General features: G+C 35.6%; 1 protein-coding gene across 1 annotated transcript in view; it reads right to left on the minus strand.

Annotated features, from left to right (window-relative positions):
* The window catches only part of LOC123675872 (RNA-binding protein MEX3B), a 71,724-nt gene extending 52,480 nt beyond the window's left edge, over window positions 1–19,244 (minus strand). The window contains exon 1 of the mRNA XM_045611412.1: window positions 18,624–19,244. Coding sequence (XP_045467368.1) covers window positions 18,624–18,888 — 265 coding nt within the window. The 5' untranslated portion in view covers window positions 18,889–19,244. The remainder of the gene's footprint in view (window positions 1–18,623) is intronic.
* Window positions 19,245–22,769: the final 3,525 nt, after the last annotated feature.

A 22,769-nucleotide genomic window follows, 5' to 3' on the forward strand; every position in this document is an offset into this window, starting at 1 on the left:
TTATTCGGGAAATATTCCCCCGAATTACACTCGTGCATCAAAATGACCACATAATTCCGCATTCCAGCGTGTTTTCTTTGAAAAACTGCTTTCGGTCATTTTCATTTTTGGAGAAAGAGCCCTCCACCTTCGGTGTCGGCCTCTTTCTCCATCGTTGTTTTATTGCAATTTAAAGTTCTATAGCTCTAAAAAAGAACACCCTTTATCTAAACAAAATAAAATTTTTCCAGCTGAAATTCAACCTTTGTTAAATTTTTTTTTGTGTTTTGAAGATATGAAATTTTGAAAACTGATTTGGTAGACGTAGAAAATTTTTATGAATAATATCCGGAGCTATCCTTTATTTCCTCCGATTCAAATTAGATATATCTTGTTATATCCAGTGTGGTAACTTCTACAGCAGCAAACCTACAATGTCAGATTACCGCTGTACAACACTGTAAATGTGTTAAGAAATTGAACGGCAAACGTCACTTCCAATATTCTCGAGTATTGTTATCTTATCTGAACAAAATGAGGTCGTCGTTTCAACGGAAGTGGAAGGTATATACTTAATTTATTTCAATAAAATTGTTGTTGATGACTTTGCCTCCTATGCGGTGACGATGTTTCCTTTTTCGCTGGTCCAATTACAACGTTTAAGAGTATATTAACTCCGCCGTTACCCCAATTAGCAATTGAACGAGGCACTGTAGAATATTTCGATGCGTTCGTTGAATTTTTCTAGGCAAATAAGGTAAACGTGATTACTTTATCTGTATCAATATTTTCATTGGTTATCTCGCTGTCAATCGTGAGGTTTCCAACACTGATTTGGCCAAACTGCGACGAATTACACAATTTTTTTTCTTAGGTAGAACGATATTGGCTCAAGGCACTCTCAATTTGAATATTCTCTCTAGAAAATTTGGGCATTTATTGTTTAGACCCAGAACTTATAGACTGAAGTGCCACTGATGGAATGGTACTGTCAGTACTTATTAAATAGTCGTCAGTACTTCTTCTAATTCTGCATGTTATGGTCAAAAACTATGTAGAATTATAAAAACAATAGTAGAGTAATCGAGCAGTAAAATAAGTTCTCAAGTTCAAACTAGTAGAAGAAAATGTTCTTTTTTCGCACAATATTGAATTCCTCTCAGAATTCGGCAGTTGAAATAACTTCAGCAGAAGATTAAAGAATAGGTACGAAGTCTCCAGCAAATTCATATTGTGTTGATTCATGTTTAGATCTAGGTGGCCTGTTAATTATCGTAAGTTATTGCACAAGTGCACCAAAATTACTGATAATTCTGCATGACAGCGTGTTGTCATAAAAACTACATGAGTTCATTTTCATTTTTGGAGAATGAGCCCGACTCCGAAGGTGGAGGGACCAATGATTCCACCAAACAGTCAGTTTTTCTGGATGTAACGGTGTTTCGACATACACTTGAGGATTGGCTTCACTCCAAATGCGGCATTTTGTTTGTTGACATAGCCTTTCAACCAGAAGTGCGCTTCGTCGCTAAACAAAATAAAATGGACGTAGTGCGCGATACGTATTTCGCACAGAACCATTATTTTCGAAATAAAATTGCACTATTTGCAAGCGTTGTTCAGGCGTGAGTCTATTCATGATGAATTGCCAAACCAAACTGAGAATAAATCACTTGACAGCTGTTAAATCGGTCGCCATCTTGAACAGTAATGCCAACTTAAAGTTATATACCTCGAAAAAAAAACACCCGCTAGTAAGCATCAAACTGAGAACGAATATCTGTTAAGAGTTCTACATAATTGAAAATCTTCCTGTATGAAAATCTGTCGAGCTGACAAAAAATTAAATGAAAAATTCAATTTCCACAGAGAATCACGACGAGCAGTGGAAGAAAATATCTACAATATTAAATTCCCAGCCTCCCTTTTTGCTCCTATTTGCTCTAGTTTTTTAACGAGACAAGGACGATTGAAATTTCTGATTGCACAGGGAAGGAGGGCCACTTTGTATTCAGAATTTATATTCATCATCTTAGTTGGATGGAAAATTTATAATCCAGAATATTAAACGGGATCTCTTCTGTTTCCCGATAACGAATTAGAAAATGGTTTCACTACCGCAGCTCTTAACTTAACCAACTCGGTGGAATGCAAATTGGCTGGGATATTTTTCGATACGCTATCTTGACTGGAAGCCAATTCTGATTGGATTTTAATCCTAGGGGAAATCCCCAATCGAGTTTAGATCCCCAAATATTCAAAACTCGAGGGAATATTCCCGTTTGATAATCTAGGTATTTTGCCCACAATCCTAAATGCCAAGCTCGTAACAAAAATATTGTCTTATTCACTGACATCCTCATAGATTTTCCATACACGATGACGTCAGTTTGAAGTAAGCTTGTTCGTTATTAGCATTTTCATTCCTTTGTTTTTAGTATTTGCTGCTACATATTCTACTGAAAAAATGCTAGTTATAAGAGTGAACAGATTAATGTTTCCCATGGAAAAGTGACTGAGAACTTAAGGCATTTAAAACAACGTTGAATTCTAACCTCAATCTGATTACTATAGTAAAAATGTAATAATTGAACAATGAAATACTATCGAATGATAGCAAGCTCATTCAACATACACTTGATCTACTCAAAAGATATTCGATTGTTGACATATTCAAGTGTCGTCAAATTGGGTGAATTTGTGTTTTGGCAACCTCTTTGGAAAATGTTTCAAATAGCCTATTTAATGAAAAATTCATCAGACTTATGTCATAATGTTGTGGAGGTTTGGAATTTTCAATATTGTCACTTTAGTTTTTTTATACAACCATTTCATTGGATTTTTGACGTTAAGTGTAAATGCGACGTTGCCACCTCTATCGAAAATTCGTGATTTCAAGGAAGCAACTAGTTTAAATAATTATGCGGGTTATTTAAATAACTATAATAATCCGAAGTAACCCGTCCGTGAAAGAAAGAATGAGATATAAGATGATTCGCAAATATTTCGAGTTCGACAACACTCTAGAATCCAATATAGAAGCAAAGACTACCGAACCGTGAAAAGTTCTGGCTTAAATTGCCGTGTAATCCACAACAAAGTTACACAATACAAAATTTCTACAAGATAATCGACCTGACGATGGCAATAAACTCCAAAAGAGTGAACTTGAAAATATTAATTCGGAGTTTCGTCATGAAAGATTGAATCATTATGGCATCGTTCACCTTCAATTTATGTTAATCAGGAAATTAGAACGATACAAGAATGGAGGAAAACCTTCATTTTTAAATGCTGCAAAACAGAATCGGTTAAATTCGACAATGTTTAAGGTTGATGATTCTATTCGTGTTAGTGGGAATGTTTTAACCTTTGCCCAATTGGGGAAACTTCACGTTTCACGCTCAAAGATGGAAATCGTGTTGGAAATTGTGAAAAAACTCTGAATTTCTATATTTGCATTTCAGTAGCTTCTTTAAATTTTACATTTTGAAAACTGTTAAGATTCTTATTGAAAATGAAAAAATTCGAGTGAGCTCTTATGTAATTATAAAGGGTGTTTTTTTAGAGCTATAGAACTTTAAACTGCAATGAAACAACGATGGATTATTCGATTGACATGAATTTTATTTATCAGCAAGATAATCTTGTGGCATTACATTTTAAATATGATTTCTGTCATATGACCGCCACGGCTGGCTCGGATCTAGTCCAATCTGGACTATGTATGTGGCCGTATATCAGCAATAACACGGCGAATGTTGTCTTCCAAATGGTCAAGGGTTTGTGGCTTATCCGCATAGACCAATGACTTTACATAGCCCCACAGAAAGTAGTCTAGCGGTGTTAAATCACAAGATCTTGGAAGCCAATAACAAGTCCAAAACGTGAAATTAGGCGGTCACCAAACGTGTCTTTCAATGAATCGATTGTTGCACGAGCTGTGTGACATGTTGCGCCGTCTTGTTGGAACCACAGCTCGTGGACATCATGGTTGTTCAATTCAGGAATGAAAAAGTTAGTAATCATGATATTCCGCACAGAACCATTATTTTCGAAATAAAATTGCACTATTTGAAAGCGATGTTCAGACGTGAGTCTATTCATGATGAATTGACCAACCAAACTGAGAATAAATCACTTGACAGATGTTGAATCGGTCGCCATCTTGAAAGGTAATGCCAACTTAAAGTTATATACCTCGAAAAAAAACACCCTTTGGAAGTGAAAAGTGGAAATATTTTTTTTTATGAATTTTCAATAGAATAGTCGGGCTTTTAATTCTTTTTATGAATATGTAAATATTCCTTTTGATGCTCTTTCGGTGTAAAACTCGTTGGAAATGATGAATGAAGATCATTAAGTGCTAAAGTTTACAAACGAATTCAAATTAATAAGATATTCAAATTGCCTATCATTAATCAAAAAAAAAATCAGTGGACAAAGATGTGGTACTTCAGATTTCAAGTTCACGTAGTTTTAGTATAATAGAATCGATATAGATCGAACTATAAACGAACATGGGAAGAAGCTTTCCATGAGCAAACTCCTCGTGTGGATCGGCCTTAACAACCGTACTAAATCACTCTTAATTGTAGCGTATTTGTGATATTCAGAACCTTCCATTATAACCCGATTTATAACCCATGTTTCCCCGATTCGAACTAGATGCATTCCAGCAGATTACGCCCCTATCTTCCATTCTTGTTCTAATTTTACTGTGCCCAGACACGTCATTATGGAACACAGAAGGCAATTCAGCAAATTGCCATTTTCCAATGCCCGACACGACATCGAAGTCGATCAAGGTGAAGACTGAAAAATATCGCCAGATTATGTAATTCGACTTGTTTTCTATTAAATAATTAACGAGAGAAAGTTTAAGTACCGCAGAGACAACGTAGGAGTACACCCATTGGTACTGAGCAATGGTTTACTTTTCCTTGTCTTTAGGAAGAAGGGTGTGCTTGAGCACAACGATTTATGGCGTTTTTGAGCTTCTGTTGGGAGATTCATAACAATTATCTAATAACAAGAAGCTAGTAAAAGTCGAATGTATGTATTTTTCAATGCTGGTATTTATGCAGCCAAATTCAAATGATCAACTGAGAAATATAAGCTGCCAACTTTCAACTTGAACGCAAGTTTCTCATTGTAACTTAAGATTGGCGTCACAGGCAGATTATGGTCGATATAATCGTCCATCTGAGCGTACAATTGGTAAGACAGTGAAAAATTTCGAAGATACTGGATCTGTCGAGATCCAAATTTATATATTTCCCGACGCGGACAATATTTGGGCCTCTCTTACGGCACGCTAAGGCGTATTTTGCATTTGGATTTGCAACTTCGTCCTTACCGAGGTTCTGCTGACACAAGAACTAAAGTCAGCTGACTATGGAATTCGCAGAAAATATGCCAATTGAGTTATTGAACAACAACGTTTGGATGACGATTTTTCGCATCGAATCTTCTTCAGCGACTACGCACATTTTTCATTTGGTGGCTATGTAAACGAGCAAAATGTAACTTATGGGGCAGTAAAAATTTTAACTGCTAAGAGACCATTACATCCACAAAAAATCACTGTATGGTGTACAATTTGGTCTGGTGGAGTGATTGGCCCGTTCTCAATGATACCAATTTTTTTTGGGCTTGAAATTAATGAAATGCAATTGGAACAGATGTTGTTCCAGCAAGATGGTGCAACAAGCTACACTACACCACTCGTTTTGGCTTTATTGCAAGACAAGTTCTCATTTTGGTTATGTGAATTGGCCACAAAGATCTTCTGATTTATTGCCTTTGGATTTTTTTTGTGAAAACCAACATGCGTCAAGTTATGGGTGAGATTTTGCTAGAAATGTGTCGGCGAGTCATCTGAAATAACCTAACAAGGATCTAGTCCTATGCAGCCACATAAAAATTTGGATTTTCTGGTGGGTCAAACTTGAAATATCGATATTTCAAGTCGAAGTCGAAACGGCCAAAATTCCTGGTATCGAAATCCAAAGCCGACTATGCCAAATCGAAATTTCAACTGAATTAATCAGAATCCCGAGGAGATATGCGACCCCATCTCTAATGGGCATCTTCTGCGGACTGGTAGCGGTGCGCAGAAACCCGCAGAAAGGATTTTTTCCTCTCCGCAAGAATTCCACGGATAATTCTCGGAAGGATTTCGTTTTTTAACGTCTGGTCTGGGTGGTTGGCCGGCTCGGAAGGAGCAATAAAATGGCGACCAGATCAGATTGCGAGCGCGGTCGGACGCTGTTACCCGATCTACCTCCTTTGTCTGGGCAAAGAACACCGAATTAAACTCTCTTGTGTTATGCAGAACTCCTAACGCGATGAAATCGTCCATAAAAATGGGATCGTCATTTTTTACGCCTTTGTTTATCGATCGCCAATGCCCCCGGCTGTACAGGATGCCTCTCGGGGCTGCATTCGCATCGCGTGCGGCGTTGACGATCTACGAAAATATCCGACAATCCCGGAATTTTTCGTAGATCGTCAAGACCAGCTTTTGCGAGTCAACAGGAACGACTGGACTGATTTTTATGGCCTTCGATTTGTTCGATGAGTCCGAGATTTCAACTTTACTTTCAACAAAGTAAACATCATGTAATATTGGTCGAAAACGCAAATGTAATTATGGGAGTGAAACGAAAGCCGAAAATCTGTCAAGACGTCTGCTGGTCCATCTAGTTGTTGATATAATCCTAAATTAACAATAACCGACAATAACGCTGATGAATAAACCATATTATACATAATAAGGCATTCCCATCAGTGAGAAAATCAAGAAAGACAACATGCTAGTTGAAAAACAGATTGAACAACAAGTTAAACACTCGAAATGCCAAAAATAGGTTGCAAATTATTGATAATTTCAGATTTTATTGGAAAATTTGGGTTGTTGGGAAAAGTTGTTGATGTGAAGAATCGAAACCGTGTGCGTCGCTCAAGAACAACTGATAATGTTGCTGCTGTAGCCCCTGTGTGTGTTGTCGTAAACCCAAGTTTTTCGATTCCTTGTCGATTGCGCTACCCAGCTATATTTTATGTTTTTTTTATGGCTGGAATTGGAAGATATTGATATGGGCGACGTTTATTTTGTAAAAACGGTGCTACGTGCCACACAAGCAACGAAATAATCGTAATTTTGCAAAAAAAAAATTCTGGGCGTGTGGTGAGGTGATCACAAATGGCCATCGAGATCTTATGATTCAACACCTTTAGACTTTTTTCTTTAGATTTTTTTCTTTTTTAGATTGAATTCGTGAAGTTATCGAGGACATTTCAACTTTAAAGTCAGTGGATCTTACTAAATTGTAGAAATTTTCAGTATTTTCATCAATGAATTTCCCGGTAATGACCGAATAAATCAAATATCTAACTACCAGACGACTTCTTCTCTCTTCTGACCGATTTCCTGCTAATTACCAACTTCTAATCAAATATGAAAATGAGTAGAGCACAGTCTTCATATCGTTTAGATTTGCGTCTACACACTATCAATTAAAGCACTAATGAAGATAACGAGGCCCACTGACCGATTAGAAGTAATTTACGTGAAATTGTTGTTGATTAAATACTCATATTTTCCACTGATCTGTAAGCCAATGAAACCATAAACTTTTCATGGTTATCACTAGGAAAATTGATTGGAGCACGATTACATTTTGGTTCGTTGTTCCTGATGGAAAATTTCAATTCTCCTGTATATATACTTTCGGTATCTTTCAAGAAGTTGACAACACAAAATTTCAGACAAATAATTCCGAAATCATTGGACGGATTCGGCCATGCCCACACTTTCCAATGGACGTTAGCCATAAGTGTCACTGATGTAACTGAAATACTCGAAGGTTGAAAATTTCCGTTAAAGACAATAAGACATCTTGAGTGGCACTCCGAATGCTTCTCAGGTGTTTTTTAATGGATTATTTCCGGTAAAAACAGCACCTGACACAGTACGTTTTATACGATACCCTCCTCGATAGAATCGACTGTGGCAAAAACGTAATTTTCTCAAAGGATGTTAGTTCCAGTGATGATTCATAACGTCAACACCCTCGATACTTGCCTATGAATCACGAATAGGGCAAGATCTATAGGGTTGATGATACAATCCCACCCTATGTTTAGGGTTGTAGTTTCTCATGCTAGTAGGATCGACTACTTGTTTGAAAACTGGAGTTTAGCAGATGGATGGAATATTGTTTTGTTATTTGTCACAAGGCCAGCTGTTAGATTAGTCTCGTTTTTTATGTGCTAGAGAGATATTCTCGGATTTTTAGCCATTGAAATATGTGATTGCGTTCTTAATCTACAATTTTTTAATTACTTAAATGATTCCTAAGGAAATAGTACTCCAAAAATGGTTCTTTCTAGCAAAAAGGATTGTAACCTCAATGCTTATGGCCTAAAAGTCATTCAAATTTGACATATATCATTTGATTGTTAGTTTCGGATGAAAACTGTGGATATGCATGATAATATGACATTTTCATTCTTTTGTAAGCCGAAAATCAGTTCCATTTAACATAAATGACCAAAAATAGTATCAATTCATGAAACTTTAATGTATCATTTGCGTATCGCAGCTGTCACGAAGGCAGAAACCTATAAACGATTCAATTCTATGTTCCCATCGAAAACATCAGGCGCGAACACCCCATATAGAAAATTCATCGATATATTCGCGCGGATGTAAAAACCACAGATCACCGTCTTGAAATATAGTCGTCAGAAGGCAGTGGTCTCGCCAAGAAAGGAGCATCAAAGGTTCCGTCCCCAGGTCCGATCACAGACGCACATGTACGTCCACAGAACATCCACGGTGTACGTGGTTTAAATGTCGATGACTGATAATGACATTGCGGACGGTTCCATTCTATTGTTGGGAAGAAATCGACAGAGTGTATACGCTGAGACGTCTCTTTCTCTCTCTTTCCTCCTTTCCTAGTGAATAACCGGCGACCTTGGAAGAGCACACTGTGTAAGGTCAAGGAAAATGTTACGCTAGGCTTCTTGTCGCGCTCTTCTGAATACGAGGTCGGTCTCAGAGGGAAACGCAGTTTTTCGTCGTACCTGAAGATGTTGAATACACACGCGATCCCATCATATACAGGGTCAGTCGGAATCCGTGACATTTCAAAATAAATTATTAGTCCGGTTTGTCATCCAACATGCCAGCCGGAAGATGGGTGGGGACCTTTAGAACACAGGAGGTGATTTTTCCAAGACTTAAATTAAATTAAGAAAAATGATGGGGTCAATTTTAAAAGACAAATATAGCAATAGATAACAGGTGTTTGTATGGTTTAATCAAGGTTCTGATATTATTCGCAAGCAGTACAAATTTTAACTGGAGATTATGCAAAACGATCAATTTCGGATTCTCCCAAGCACACAGTAGGTATCTAAACACCCTGTACAAGTCTGATTTTTCAGACATTTTCAAAATATACAATTAAGTTCATTCGATACATCAATAGAGAATATTTTCAGTAAGCATCAAAAGTGAAATTGACGTCATCAGTGACGTCACGTGAAAGTATGAATAATCAAGTGCCATTTACAGAGCGTTTGTTTGCAATTTTGATTCATAAGATAATTTTTTGTGAATTCAATAGAATGTCATTGTAAAGATTGTTTTGATTGATTATATTTTTGAATAGCAATCTGTTTGAATGCATCTTTTGTCAAATAAATTTGCCTATGTTGTTTTCTAGCTCATAGATATGATTTTCTAAAAACTGAACGGCTTGTGTACAATGATTATAATATAGTGATTTCCTCGAGTTTAATCTGAACATATTGTGTTGCACATTGCAATAGAGCCCCACTATCAATTATAGCCAAGCACATATATCAATCCTCAGACCAAATCGAATTTGTGGCATTAAACCGAATCAATCAGTCTGATAATGGAACTGATTGAATTTTGGGCGAGGACAATCGTCTTGGATTCGATTCGACTGTTCTATTCAATACTCGGTTATACGATTATTTGCCTACGTGTTAGTTCTAGTTAACGTCATTGTTGATAAAACTGATACGGCACCGTGTTTCGGTAGTTGAAATGGTAACAAATATCGTGAAAGATATTTCTATCTTTCTTCGAGTTGACTTCTCTGAATTTCAATCGTAATCTACGCTGAGGAACATATGGGACCGTTCTGGAATGAGCATCTGATTGAGTTCGAACTTTTTTGACATGATTTTATACAGGGTGTTTCCAAATTAGACGTGAACCTTGGAGGAGGTGTTAGTATGGCTCATTTGATGTCGTTTGAACCATACTTAGTGATTACCAAAAATCAACAGTTTACGAGATATACGAGTTCTTTTTTGATTATAATTTTGGATTATTTTCGTGGCCAGCGAAAAGTCAGGATTTAACACCGTTAGAATAGAGTATAGATGAAGCAGCGAGATTGAGAGTAAATTTCAGGCGAAAAGTAACAACTGAAGAAATAAAAAAAAGGGCACGTGCTTGTATAAGGAATGGTGGTAGATGTCATTTCAAACATAATTTATTAATACATTTTCTACTGAAATTTTGAGTTTAATTGCAATAAAATAATATTTAATTCATTACTTTCTTTTTTCTGCTTCTTTCCCCTTCCAATTCAAAATCATCTGAAACAAAACTATTGCCTGTATTCTCACGAAAACTTTTTCAGGAAAGATAGAAGAAATTTGCAAATTTTCAAAATAATTTGGACATACAGAAATTGCAGGCAAATTTATATTAGAAATTTACTTTTCTTTTCTTCAAATACTAACTTTCAAATCATAGAAATTCTTATTCATCATTTAATACTTGAAGAATAAAATGAACAATCGAGATTTATTTCAAACAAATTCGCGAGTTCCTATCGAAGTCTTACTATTCCAGCTCAATTAATTTGAATCATAAACCAAAACAATGAGAGTCTTGAAATTCATTAAAGAACGCATGTTCCACTACTTGAGTACCATTCAATGCTTATGACGTATACATTATGATTGCGTGGGGTGCCTCATGTATACATAAAATGAATACTCATATAGTTTTTCCCAACAATGGTCAATTAAAGAGTAGATTAAAGGCGTAAAAATTTAACGATGTTTCTTACCTTCCGAAAAAAAAGCGTTATCAATCTGACATCAGACCAACAAAATATTATTATTATCGGAATGTCATCGAGATCGAAATTCAGGTTTCAATCGAAGAAAGATTCGTTTTTTTATGACGGGAATAACTATCAAGAATGGGATATTGATGTGAATTAATCGAGATTGTATAAAAACATCTTTATGACGCCAATATATCTAACGAGCCCGAAGATCGGGCTGCAGCATCCTACCTGAACAGAGTATAGAGTTGAATGAATCGCTCCGCAGAATAGAATTGCAATATCATGATACTGATGGCCAATAAAACTTCAAATGACTTGCCTTGTTGAAGCCGTTAAATTTCATTTTAATACGGGCCTTATTCACCGAACGATCTATTTATAACAGGGGATAATGCCCAGATTTTCGATTTTGAGGGGTTCACCACGTTGAATATTTTAGAGAATTTTTCGATTTTGAAAATTCTGAAGGAATTTGTTTTTTTTAGGTAACCCCTAAGAAATTCAATCCTAGTTGACAATTTTTATGAAATTTGTTTCCATCGATTTTTGATTGCAGTTTTATTTATAATTATAGAATATAGCATCCCTTGATTTCTCTTAAAAAATGATTTTACATTTTTCTAAACTACCAGTGCTCCAGAAAAAAAAAATTTCTGGAGGAAAGAACAAATATGACCTGTGTGTTAGCACTCAAAATTATTATATCAAAAGTCTTAAAATTGAAAAATGTGGAATGGAATTTTTGGCACATGTTTATAGGACCTTTTTCTTGTAATGATCAGAGGAATTTTCGTTTGTACAGGGTGGACAAATTTCGATGTTTTAGCAATACAACTTTTAAACCAGAGGAGATAGACAAAATCTGATACCCCATTCTCCGTCTCTTTTTCTGAGAAACTAACAAGGGTAGTATTCATTTTTGGCCTCCTTCTTTTGTTTTCGAGTTATAAGCGAAAATTGGAAAAATGGCGATATCGAAAAACATTTATATCTCCGCTAATATTGATGATAGAGCTCTGAAATTAAAACATTATATAGGCACTTTTTTACGTAGAATCCAGTGGCGTGCTCGTATTTTCAAAAGGGTTTTCAATTACGAAGCTATGACCCAAAGTTATGTTTTTTCAAATGGGAACACTAGATTTTTGTGCCATTTTCTGAAAGCTTAATTCTTCCTGATTTCAAAAATATAAGTATAACATTGTATGATTCGGATTAATATAAATAATAGAAAATGACAAAAACCTCTTTTCGCCTTTTTCTCTAAATGCCAATATTTTCACCTCTTGCATGATGAACGATATGAAAAATTATTTAAGAATTATTCTATAGCAGACTAACCCAAACCTTTACCTAGGTTAACTTAATTTTTTTATAATTCAATTATGTAACTAGAAAAGGAAAATTGATCAAATGTTTTTTCGAGTCACCTACTTTATTACCACAAGTATGATTTTAGATCATATAATAAAAATAATTAAACCTTAAGAATCTTTCGAAGAAAAATTGGCCATCACGCTTTCCCGATTCGATTACCTTTGATTTTTTCGAGAAATTATCACCTAAATTATGAAATAATTCTCCACAACCTGTATATTATCGTTAGGAATTCCCGCTGAAACAATCAGATACAAATTTTCTCCGCATATTTACCAGGTGAAACACACGATGGCAACGTCCAGTATTGACCCGGCCACAGACTCTCTGCATAACCAGACCATGCATCATTCTCGTGAAGAAAAAATCGATAACCGATTTCAATATCTTACAACAACGCCGCCTCACAAATGTATTTATGTTCATTCCAAACTTTACTACCCTGTCTCAAATGAGCAGAAACGTATATAAGGCCTTTGTAACCATATATTGCAGTGTTCCGAGGCACCTCTTCGCTTCCTTTTTTCATTTTTTTTTTCTTCCGTTGCGTGTCGCTATTTTCACCGCTCCATTTAGTTGAGATTCGAAGTCTCGAGAGTCTGTGCTGAATTTTCTAATTGGCATTTAGTTAGTCGAACATCTCGTTCAGTGAATATCTTCGGTGTTGAATATGTCGGAGAACCAATAATTGTGGTAATTATTTACTATTGTTATCGAGGCTATTTTAAATGGCTTCCACACAGGAAGAGGTGGCTCAATCAGCTCTACTGAACTGCATATATTCATCCATTGTATTCGATGCTCCAAGCATTAAAAAATTCTATCGGATCACAGAAAGAAAATGAATTTTAAAGGTATACACACCGGCAAAATTTAACCGGAGTTTTTATTTCATTTTCTTTTGAATACTTTCGCCCTTTTTCAGCAATTATTTATCTAAATTTAGCAACAATTAAAAAAAAAAAAAATTGCTAAAATCCGCCAAAGGGTTCAAGAGGAAATGAAATTCAAACTTCATGGAGATTTTGTTCGTTTCCCTAATTATGAATTTTTTATACCGATTTCTAATTGAACACCCTTGATATCCTGTATATTATTCAAAATCTAGTTGAATTGAAAATTCCAACGCAATATTACAACAAAATCTCGACAAAGGAAAGCTGTGAAAACAACGAAACTTATCATATTCTAAGATTGCGTAACAAATACCTAAACCGAAACAGTTAGCACTATTTTGAATCACTTATTTTCGATATGTTATCACGGCCCATTAAGAAGAAGTATTAACTCCATTAGCTAATGAGAAGATATGATTTTTTACGCGCACCGATATGAACAAAAATTTCGGGTCTTTGACATTTACGAAATGTCAACCAGAACTTTGGAAGCGTAAAGTTCACAAAAACGTCAATCACACTTACACTTTCATATGTGAGTTCTTCATTAATGTATTCGTTAGAGATAATAAAATCTGATGATTTTATACTTCGATATCTTGATTTTAAAAATTTTGATATACAAAATATTGCATCCAAAAGTTTGAGAATGAACTGCAACATCAGGAAAAGCAACTTCTTCTGCTATATAAATAAGATAAAAAATCAAGGGGTTTCACACATCTGCCACTCCAATCTTCCAAGAATATTCCCAGGTATTTTTTACCTGTTTCGACCAACAACAGGGTGGTTCAAAATATAAGGGTAAACCATAAAGACCTTTTTCCTCGAAGATGCAAGGAACAAACCGACTAAAGTACCGAAACATCTGCCTTACGTCCTGAAAATTTACACTACGAGTTTCAAAGATGAAAAGGATGTTGTAAAATGAATCACTTCGGAAAAAAGTGCAAAAGAGTCAATTGAACTTGAGAATATGGTACCTAATTGGTATTACACCATAAACGTCCAAAAGTTAGTCACAAAGTCAAGTGATATTTGGAACGTAGATGGTCTGCCCAAAAATATAATAAATACTTGTCATACTTTGCTTTGTTGAGTTCAAACAAAAAGATTAGACGTTTGTGAAGTGTTACTGGAACAAAGAGCAGCAAATCACACTTGAAAAATAGTGTATCCTTGAACTATTCGGGATAACAACTTCAAAAAATGGAATTTCCTTAAAGGAAAACTTCTCGAATACTCGGAGGAAAATCCATAGTTGAAGTTCAAAAAAAACTATCAGAATTGAATTAATCAATTTTAAGCGTAGAAATCAATGAAAAAATGAAGAATATGATTGATATCTCGACTGTCCACTTCAGTCCTGAACTTGTCTGAGGAATGTTGAAAAAAATAAAGGAACTCAAAGATAGACCAGAATGGAAAATTCCAGAAATACTGCCTGGATCTGAAACACCGTCGAATTTTACGAACACACCGAACCTAATGGACCGACTACACGTACAACGCGTGGGAATTGGCCCATGCCTAACCGAGCGCGAAAAAAAAATTTTTTTTCGTATCCCGTACCTTGCCAGTCTTCAATATTCAGGCATCGTTACCCCCAAAGCTTAATAAGGTACGTTATTGGGATTTCACAAAGGGCGAAACCCAATACTGCTCGCCTATCAATCGATATACGATATCATCCGCAGGATGTGACCCCACACTCCGGAGATCCATTTTAGAACGGTTCGCTTTTGTTGCTTTCGAGCACATCGAGGGGTTTTCGAGTCGTGGAAGTGTTTTCTTACACGGAGATCGACAGGAAGTTCGAAATCACACGATCCAGGGAACTTCGAAAATTTCGTGCTAAAGGTTCCACACGCGTCCGGTCGTGTCCGACGGGCGCCACCCACGGTTAATTCCAATTGAAATTGAATTGAGAAGGGTGAAACCCTTCCTGTGATTAAATAAATGATTATTCAATAAATATATAACAGATATTTCCAATTTTATAACTACGTTATAGTATTGACATCGAGAAATAATAAATTTCTATTTGATCCCTTAATTTTTCGGAAATTCGAGTGATTTTCTAGAAAAAAATTTGGATAATCATTGAAAATTGACAATCTTGTACCGAGTTTTTCACCATAATTTGACCCTCCCTTTAACTTTGTTACTGAAAGAGGTACAAACAAATGTTTTCTACAAAAGTTCCCCAAAATCCACTAGTGTTTTTTAAAATGATCTCACAAAATGAAAAATGTATAAAGTGGGCAACATATTGATGGCAACTTCATTTTTTCAAATGGAACACCCTGTATATTTTTCTATATTTGACTAGCTCTTTTTCCCCTGATTTCGAATATATAACATACGATTTCGTGAAACTTTTGTAGAAACATTTTTTTTGTACCTCTTTCCAAAACAAAGTTGAAGGGGGGGTCAAATTATGGTGAAAAACCCGGTACATCTCTAGAAGAATTTCACAAACTAAGCGAAATAAAATTCTCACAAAGCTCTCATTCATCACCTGTACCTACGTAGCATTTTCAAGCACGAGCAAAATTCCTCACGAATCAAATTGATGAATGTCCTTGATAAAGATTTCCCGAGTGTCTAACCTTGCAATATATCTCGGAGAAGTTTAGGAGGCCTATTGCCAAAACGCGATTTGTCGAAAACAACTCCTCAGTATGCACAACGTGACAGGAAACTATATGAATTACATCCCAACGGTCCTTGCCAAACGTATTTTCATTAATATTTCAATGGCTTTACGAGCTACCAGCCCTCTATTGATTTTACAACAGTCTAGCCGGTTCGGCAACTACGTCTCTGTTACATTCTACAGCCCACGGTGTTGTCAGATTGATGAAACCGTCAGGAGAACAAACACAAAGAAAATTCACTTAATATTCCGATAAATTATTACATATTTCAAAACTAAAAATCCATAAACTACAACAACGAACTTCCAGTGTCCTGAAAGCCCAAAATTTGAGAAATAAGTCAAAAACTGAACGTGAAAAGGTTAACCTAACCAAATCCGATTATTTTTTATGTAGATCTCCCTCTGAAAGAGCAGATCCGGCACCACCGGCATCCATTTCCACCAAGTTCAATCCGATTCTATGGAAGTGTTCCTAAATTAACTGCATCTAGTGAACGCAGGATCAAAACAACGTTCGAGGTTAGGTAACGAAACCATGATGTGGTCTTATCAGATTCTATTTGCTCATTTAATGTGATGCCGGCCTTCTTGTGTTGAATTTCGCATCCTTACTTATACCCGAGGACGAATGTAAATTGGCGCACTGGAAATTCAAAATTCTAGTCTTGACGACGAGTGATACCATAGATAAGAATGATAACGAGTTTGGGTGGCAATCAAAGAATTGTGAACACGACAAACTCGTTACAAACACGATTGAGGTTATGTGTGGATAGACAGATGTTCCAACAGTTAAGAACGGCTTAGTCACTAGGGTGAAACACAGGGGATTTGCTTCAATGGTCTCAGACCCTATACAGTCAATATTTCAGGACTTATTACTGTCAGTAAGCAGCACATTTCGAAAAGTACGTTAAGTTTATTAGTACAAAAATATCTGAATCTAAAATACTAATAATGCGAAATTCACAGAATTTATCAACAACATTCAACGTCTTCAATATTTAAATAATTTGTAGTTCCATAGATTTTTGGCCTTTAAAATTCATGGATGGGATTAATCTATTTGAACACACTCAGTTGTAGAAAAAAACTATTCTATCCAGTGGCGTACCCAAGGGGGGATAAGGGGGATATATCCCCTCCCCAGAAGGAATATCCATTATATGTAACAACCTCATATATCACAATCTTATTATGAGTAGGCAAAATTCTTTGAAAAACTTCTTCCAAAGAAGGAAAAATTGAAAATTTTTCTTCTTTATCCCCCCCAAAGCTTATGTCTGGGTACGCCACTGATCCCATCATAGTTTTTCCTACAAATGAAGGAGCCAGTTGAATTTTTTATGATCTTCAAATTCAAAACAAGAAATTTCCGATAAGTAAAGTACAGTTTTTTGTGCGAGCTATTACAAATAATACGATGAAAAAAGTAATATCCACTGACAGCTAACAAAAGTGAATTCGTTCAAAAATCGTCATTTATACTCTGAAACGAAAACTTTTATTTTTACTTTAATTACTTCATAAAAAAATACCTATTGACGTTTTACATGTTAACGCAGTCAAAATACAGTTCCAATGTGGAAATATTCAATGCTTCATGAAAAATTGGCAGCTTTTTTGAGTCAGCAGTTCGTTGAACATAATAAATCACCATGCAGAATGTGAGGATTATTTTGGTATAAGCAGTAATTATCGTGATTCATCAAATTGACGCTCACTGGTATTCCCTTTAAGCTAAAACGTGAGGTGAATTGAAAAAGAAACAGACCTCCAAAGTTGCAAATTCAAAATATCGCTTCGGCGACTAATTTCTGTTATTTTTACATGAAAACTGTTATTATATCATTTTAGTCAGCAATTATTTATCTAAAAATAGGAATATTCGAAGATTTGGTTCTTTTTCAACTAACATTTCAAAGTTTTTAATGCACTTTTGCAATGTTTTGCCAATTCGGCATAATCAAAATGCAGTTTCTTATATTTTGGTGAAGTTTCTACAATTATTCAATTGATTCTAATAACACCATTATACGTCTTTTATATATGTTTTTAAAGAATGATTATAACATTGTAGTGGCCTTGGAAATATTTTAATTTAGTTTTGCCCAATTGGAATGTTTCAAAAGCCACTACAACTTTACAACCATTTAGAGAGTCAAATATTATCTGGGAAAAGTATTAAGAAACAGAATAACGAAATTTGAATCAGCAAAATTTCATTTTTTCCACTCAATTACTGACACCCGTTGAAAATCCGATAAAAAGATGCAAACCCTTTGGTTGCACCCTGAACCTTCACATGCTGCCGGGTCAAGCTGGTAGCCAAGGCCAGGAAACCTTGCAGGTTAAAAACTGCGGACGTAGAGTGAACTCCTGACCAAGATATACACAACAGGAAAATGTTTACATTTACAAACTGCCAGGTCTCATATTCAGTCGCCTTTGCAAAAAACGTCGATACCAGGAAACAAAAATCCAGCTACAGACGCCGTTTTAAGGCGCCGATATACGTTATTATTTTTTCAATATTTTGTAAATATTGTCGATGATAAGGAGTCTAAAGGAACCCACCTTGTCTTCCAACGATCTCAGCCACATGTTCCGAACTGGGTACTGGAACGCACTCGGTCATATTCTGGCTCTTCTTCGACCTAACTTCCTCAAGACCGACAAGGGGGTTGACGAAAGATGAAATGTCACCAGGACTTTCAGTCTCACCTACAGAAGACAGGGGGTCGGTGAAACCGAGCATGGAAAGCTCCAACGCGAGCTGGAGAGCCCTCTCGTCACCGATACCGCTGGAACGTTCCATATCTGAGAACAAACTGGTCGGCATGTTCACCCTTAGCACAGTTCAGGAGAAAAATCTGGCGGTGCGGAAAACCTCTAGAAACACGACACTGTTAAATCTCCGTAAATCTCTCAAGAATCGAACGGAGTCACTAGAGACATATAAAACGGTTCTGTTTTTGTTAAAAAGTGTTGCACTCGTACAAAAATATATTTAATTTCAAAGTATATCTCTCTATATCTTGGGTTTGACGAAATTAATGATGGTACAAGCAGACCTATCCCGTGCTTGCTTGTAACTGACTGACGGAGTTAGCCGGTAGCGTGGTGCTCGGGAGGAGCCATGTGCGCACGATTGGGAGGAGTGCGCGTGCGCAAACGGGCCGGCCGCCAACTTTGAAACCTCTCCCGCTTTTGAGCGTTTCGCGGAGCGAAATTTGTTTATAACAAAGGAATAAACACGTGCTGACGAGGTACGGGGGCCAGGTGATGTTGTAATTTGGTGGAAACGTGAGGCACCAGGTGGTTGGCGACGTCTTCAGGAGGTTCGGTTTTCTCGAGGTGGAAAAGCTGGAGGTGGTTTTTTTTTGTGTTGGTTCGACTGGGGTGTTTCCGGTCTTGTGGAATGTTGGTTGGAGAGTTGGAACTGTATTTTACCGAAAATTGTGCGAATTTATTGTAATAGAATGGACTGTATTCATTGGATGACTTGATTCGACGTTTAATATTGTTAAACCAAGAGGGTTGATTTTTTTTCTGATTTATTTAATCTTATTTCTAACAATACCTGATAATAGTTATTTATGCAATAAGTGCAAAAAATGTTGTATGCAACTCGTGCAAAAATTGTTTATTGCACTCGACGTGAAATTGTCCGACGAGGCCGTTAGGCCGAGTTGGCAACTCGACGTGTTGTCCAACTCGGCCTAACGGCCTCGTCGGACAATTTCACGTCGAGTGCAATAAACAATTTTTGCACGAGTTGCATACAACATTTTTTCTACGTTCATGCAAAAAGCAAAAAATGATTTATTGAGGTGTGGCACTAGGTGTAGGAAAATGAAAAGCACAACTTGAATACTTTATTATTAATATCGATTTGCATTGAAACAGGAACTAATACGTTACGAACAATTTAACTCAAACTTTATTTTTACCCTCAATGTTGAAAGTGAATGAACAATATGAATGAACAGCATATCTGATAAATATGTAGTGGGTTTGAACGTTTATGTTTGTCATGATGACAGCACGTTGAAGTAGAATGACAGATGAGTGCAATAAAAACTTTATTGCACTAGTGCAATGAAGAACTTCTTTTTCCACTAAATATAGTTCAATAAAGTTTTGCTTTTTGCATGAAGGTAGAAAAAGAGCAGTTATTCTTGGAGTGATTTGGAAGAGAAATAAAAAAATTGTCTTCTATGCAAGTAACATTTTTTCAAATTATCAGAACAGGATTTGATTTTTTCAAAACGGATTTTTCTGATAAAATCAATCGTTTTAATTTTTTGCAAGAAATTCTGAAATAACTTAGTTTTTCACTCATGAACAGGGGCGTACCCAGGATCAAAATTAGGGAGAAGGGGCAAACCATAGTCGATCAGGTTATGACATTTTATAAAATAATAATAAAAGTCTCCAATTTCATAACTTTCAAAAGTGTAAGTATTTTTTTATTATTCAAATAGTAATTCAAAGAATTATATGAATTCCTGCAACAAAATTCAATAACGATTAATTTTTTTGCTTCCAGAGGGGCTGCTGCCCCCTCTGCCTCTCGCTGGGTACGCCCATGCTCAAGAATGCAATTATAAAGGATTTTCCAGTGGGAATTTGAAATAGTTATGTTGACAATACTATGCGGTTTTTTTTTTGACATTTTTAGGTAATTTATATGTTGTAGGTCCTTCTAACAAGGAAAGTTACACGCTTCAACAACGTTTTGTAGTGAGTAGATTAACTGAATAATTCCGTGCATGAATTCATCTTCAATTTATTTCAGTAATTATAAATGAACACATATTTTGATAAAACAATTTCTACACGTTCTTGAAGTGTGTATCTTTCCATAATTAAATGACTCAACCTAGTGAAAACGAAATACCAATATTACAAAATTTGTAATTATAACTGTAATTCAAAATTTCCTTACAACTATCAAAGCTTTGACCAATATTGTTTTCATTTTTATAGCATTGTATCGTCAACTGATTTTCTGGATAAACTAAGCAACATTGTTGACGGTTAGTATCTAGCAGATAAAATCCCATAAGCGCATGAATGACGAGCGATCAAAAGATCCTGAAATTGTTTTCATGAAATTCTCAGTTCGTTACCAATACATATCTTCACAAAGAGGTTTTATTATTATTTTAATTTTATCTTTTTATTGTAACCATATGAATTGATGTTCGCGTGGTTGAAAAGTTCAATGTAACATCACAAATGTTTGATAATTTGAGATAATATATGAGATAGAGGAAACTAATGAACCATAATGTGAAGTTTATAGTGTTTTCATTCGATTATTAGATTTCTTCCATTTTAAAACGGGAAAGAAAGAATTTCGAAAGGTTTTCATATATATTTTCAATGAACGATTTAAAATAATTGAAAATAACGCGTCTAAAGTTCCAAAACCACACCTATTGAATAAATATCCTGTTCAAGCTCCGTACATAATTGAAATTAACGTTGAAATATCGACTTTAACCAATCAACTTAACTCTATGCATTCACATAGCACCGGACAACATTTTTTTTATTCGCCCTTTCGAATGTATCATGCAGATAGTCAAACGACAGCCAGGTAAGTAATCACGATTGCTAAATGGATTTAACATGTCTATTCGACAAAATTGGCGAGAATACCCGATTAACAATCATCTAGCTTCAAACATGTTACAGAGTACTATTTATAATTATACAAATCACGGACCATATAATAGATTAGAAGATATCTATGGATCTTTTGAGTGAGTGACTTTGCCAACCTTGGATCAGTTGAACGATCTCATATTTCGACGAATTGTTACATAGCTGATTGGAAATATACCTGGACTTCATCATTTATACCACCGGTATATTGGATAGATTGGAATAAAAAAGTTTTCGATAATTGTTTCTGACTAAATTTGGGAGGTCTATGAAAGGACAATTACCTACCTTTTAAATCTACCTAGAATCAAATTTTCAAAGAAGTGGTCCTTGATCCTTTCTAGCTAGAAACAGATTTTTTTTCTAATTTTTTGGAGGTCTGAAATTTCATTATTTATGGATGTACAGGGTGGTTCAGATTTTAGTTCAATTGCTTTGGCAATTGTGTATTTAGAAATATATCCTAACAAGCTCCGTTTCAGAGATACAGGGTGTTAAAGTTCAGAAAAAAACACAGTTTCTTACTCATAACTCTAGTATTACCCCTAGCACCCCTACAGCTACGCCTCTGTATAATCTTGGTTGAAGGCATTCACCTTATTTGAAACATAACATTATTTAGACTTCAATACATACCTGAAAATGATAATTATTTTCACTTATAACTTACAGTTTTCTACTTATAACTCTAGTATTATTATACTCGAGATTTATAAGTAAAAAACTGATTTTTCCAAACTTTAACACGCTGTATCTATAAAACACACCTTCTTAGGATATATGTTTATATGAACTTCTTTCATGAAAAGAGTTTATAATTAAATAATCTTCATATTCTCAAAATCAACTGTACCATTTGAGCAAAGCTGGATTTCTGTCAAAAAATCTCTTGGTTGCAAATATTCAGAAATAATATCCAAAAGGATCACACCTTGGGTAGTGTGAGAACAATGTTGTCCTTTATGCTTCCAGTGAATAAGTTTTAGTGGTAGTTTCTCATGGGAATATCTGTTTTTAAAATTCAAAATCACACATAATTTGGCACGT

Source organism: Harmonia axyridis, chromosome 3 (assembly GCF_914767665.1).
Source record: "Harmonia axyridis chromosome 3, icHarAxyr1.1, whole genome shotgun sequence".
NCBI lineage: Eukaryota > Metazoa > Arthropoda > Insecta > Coleoptera > Coccinellidae > Harmonia > Harmonia axyridis.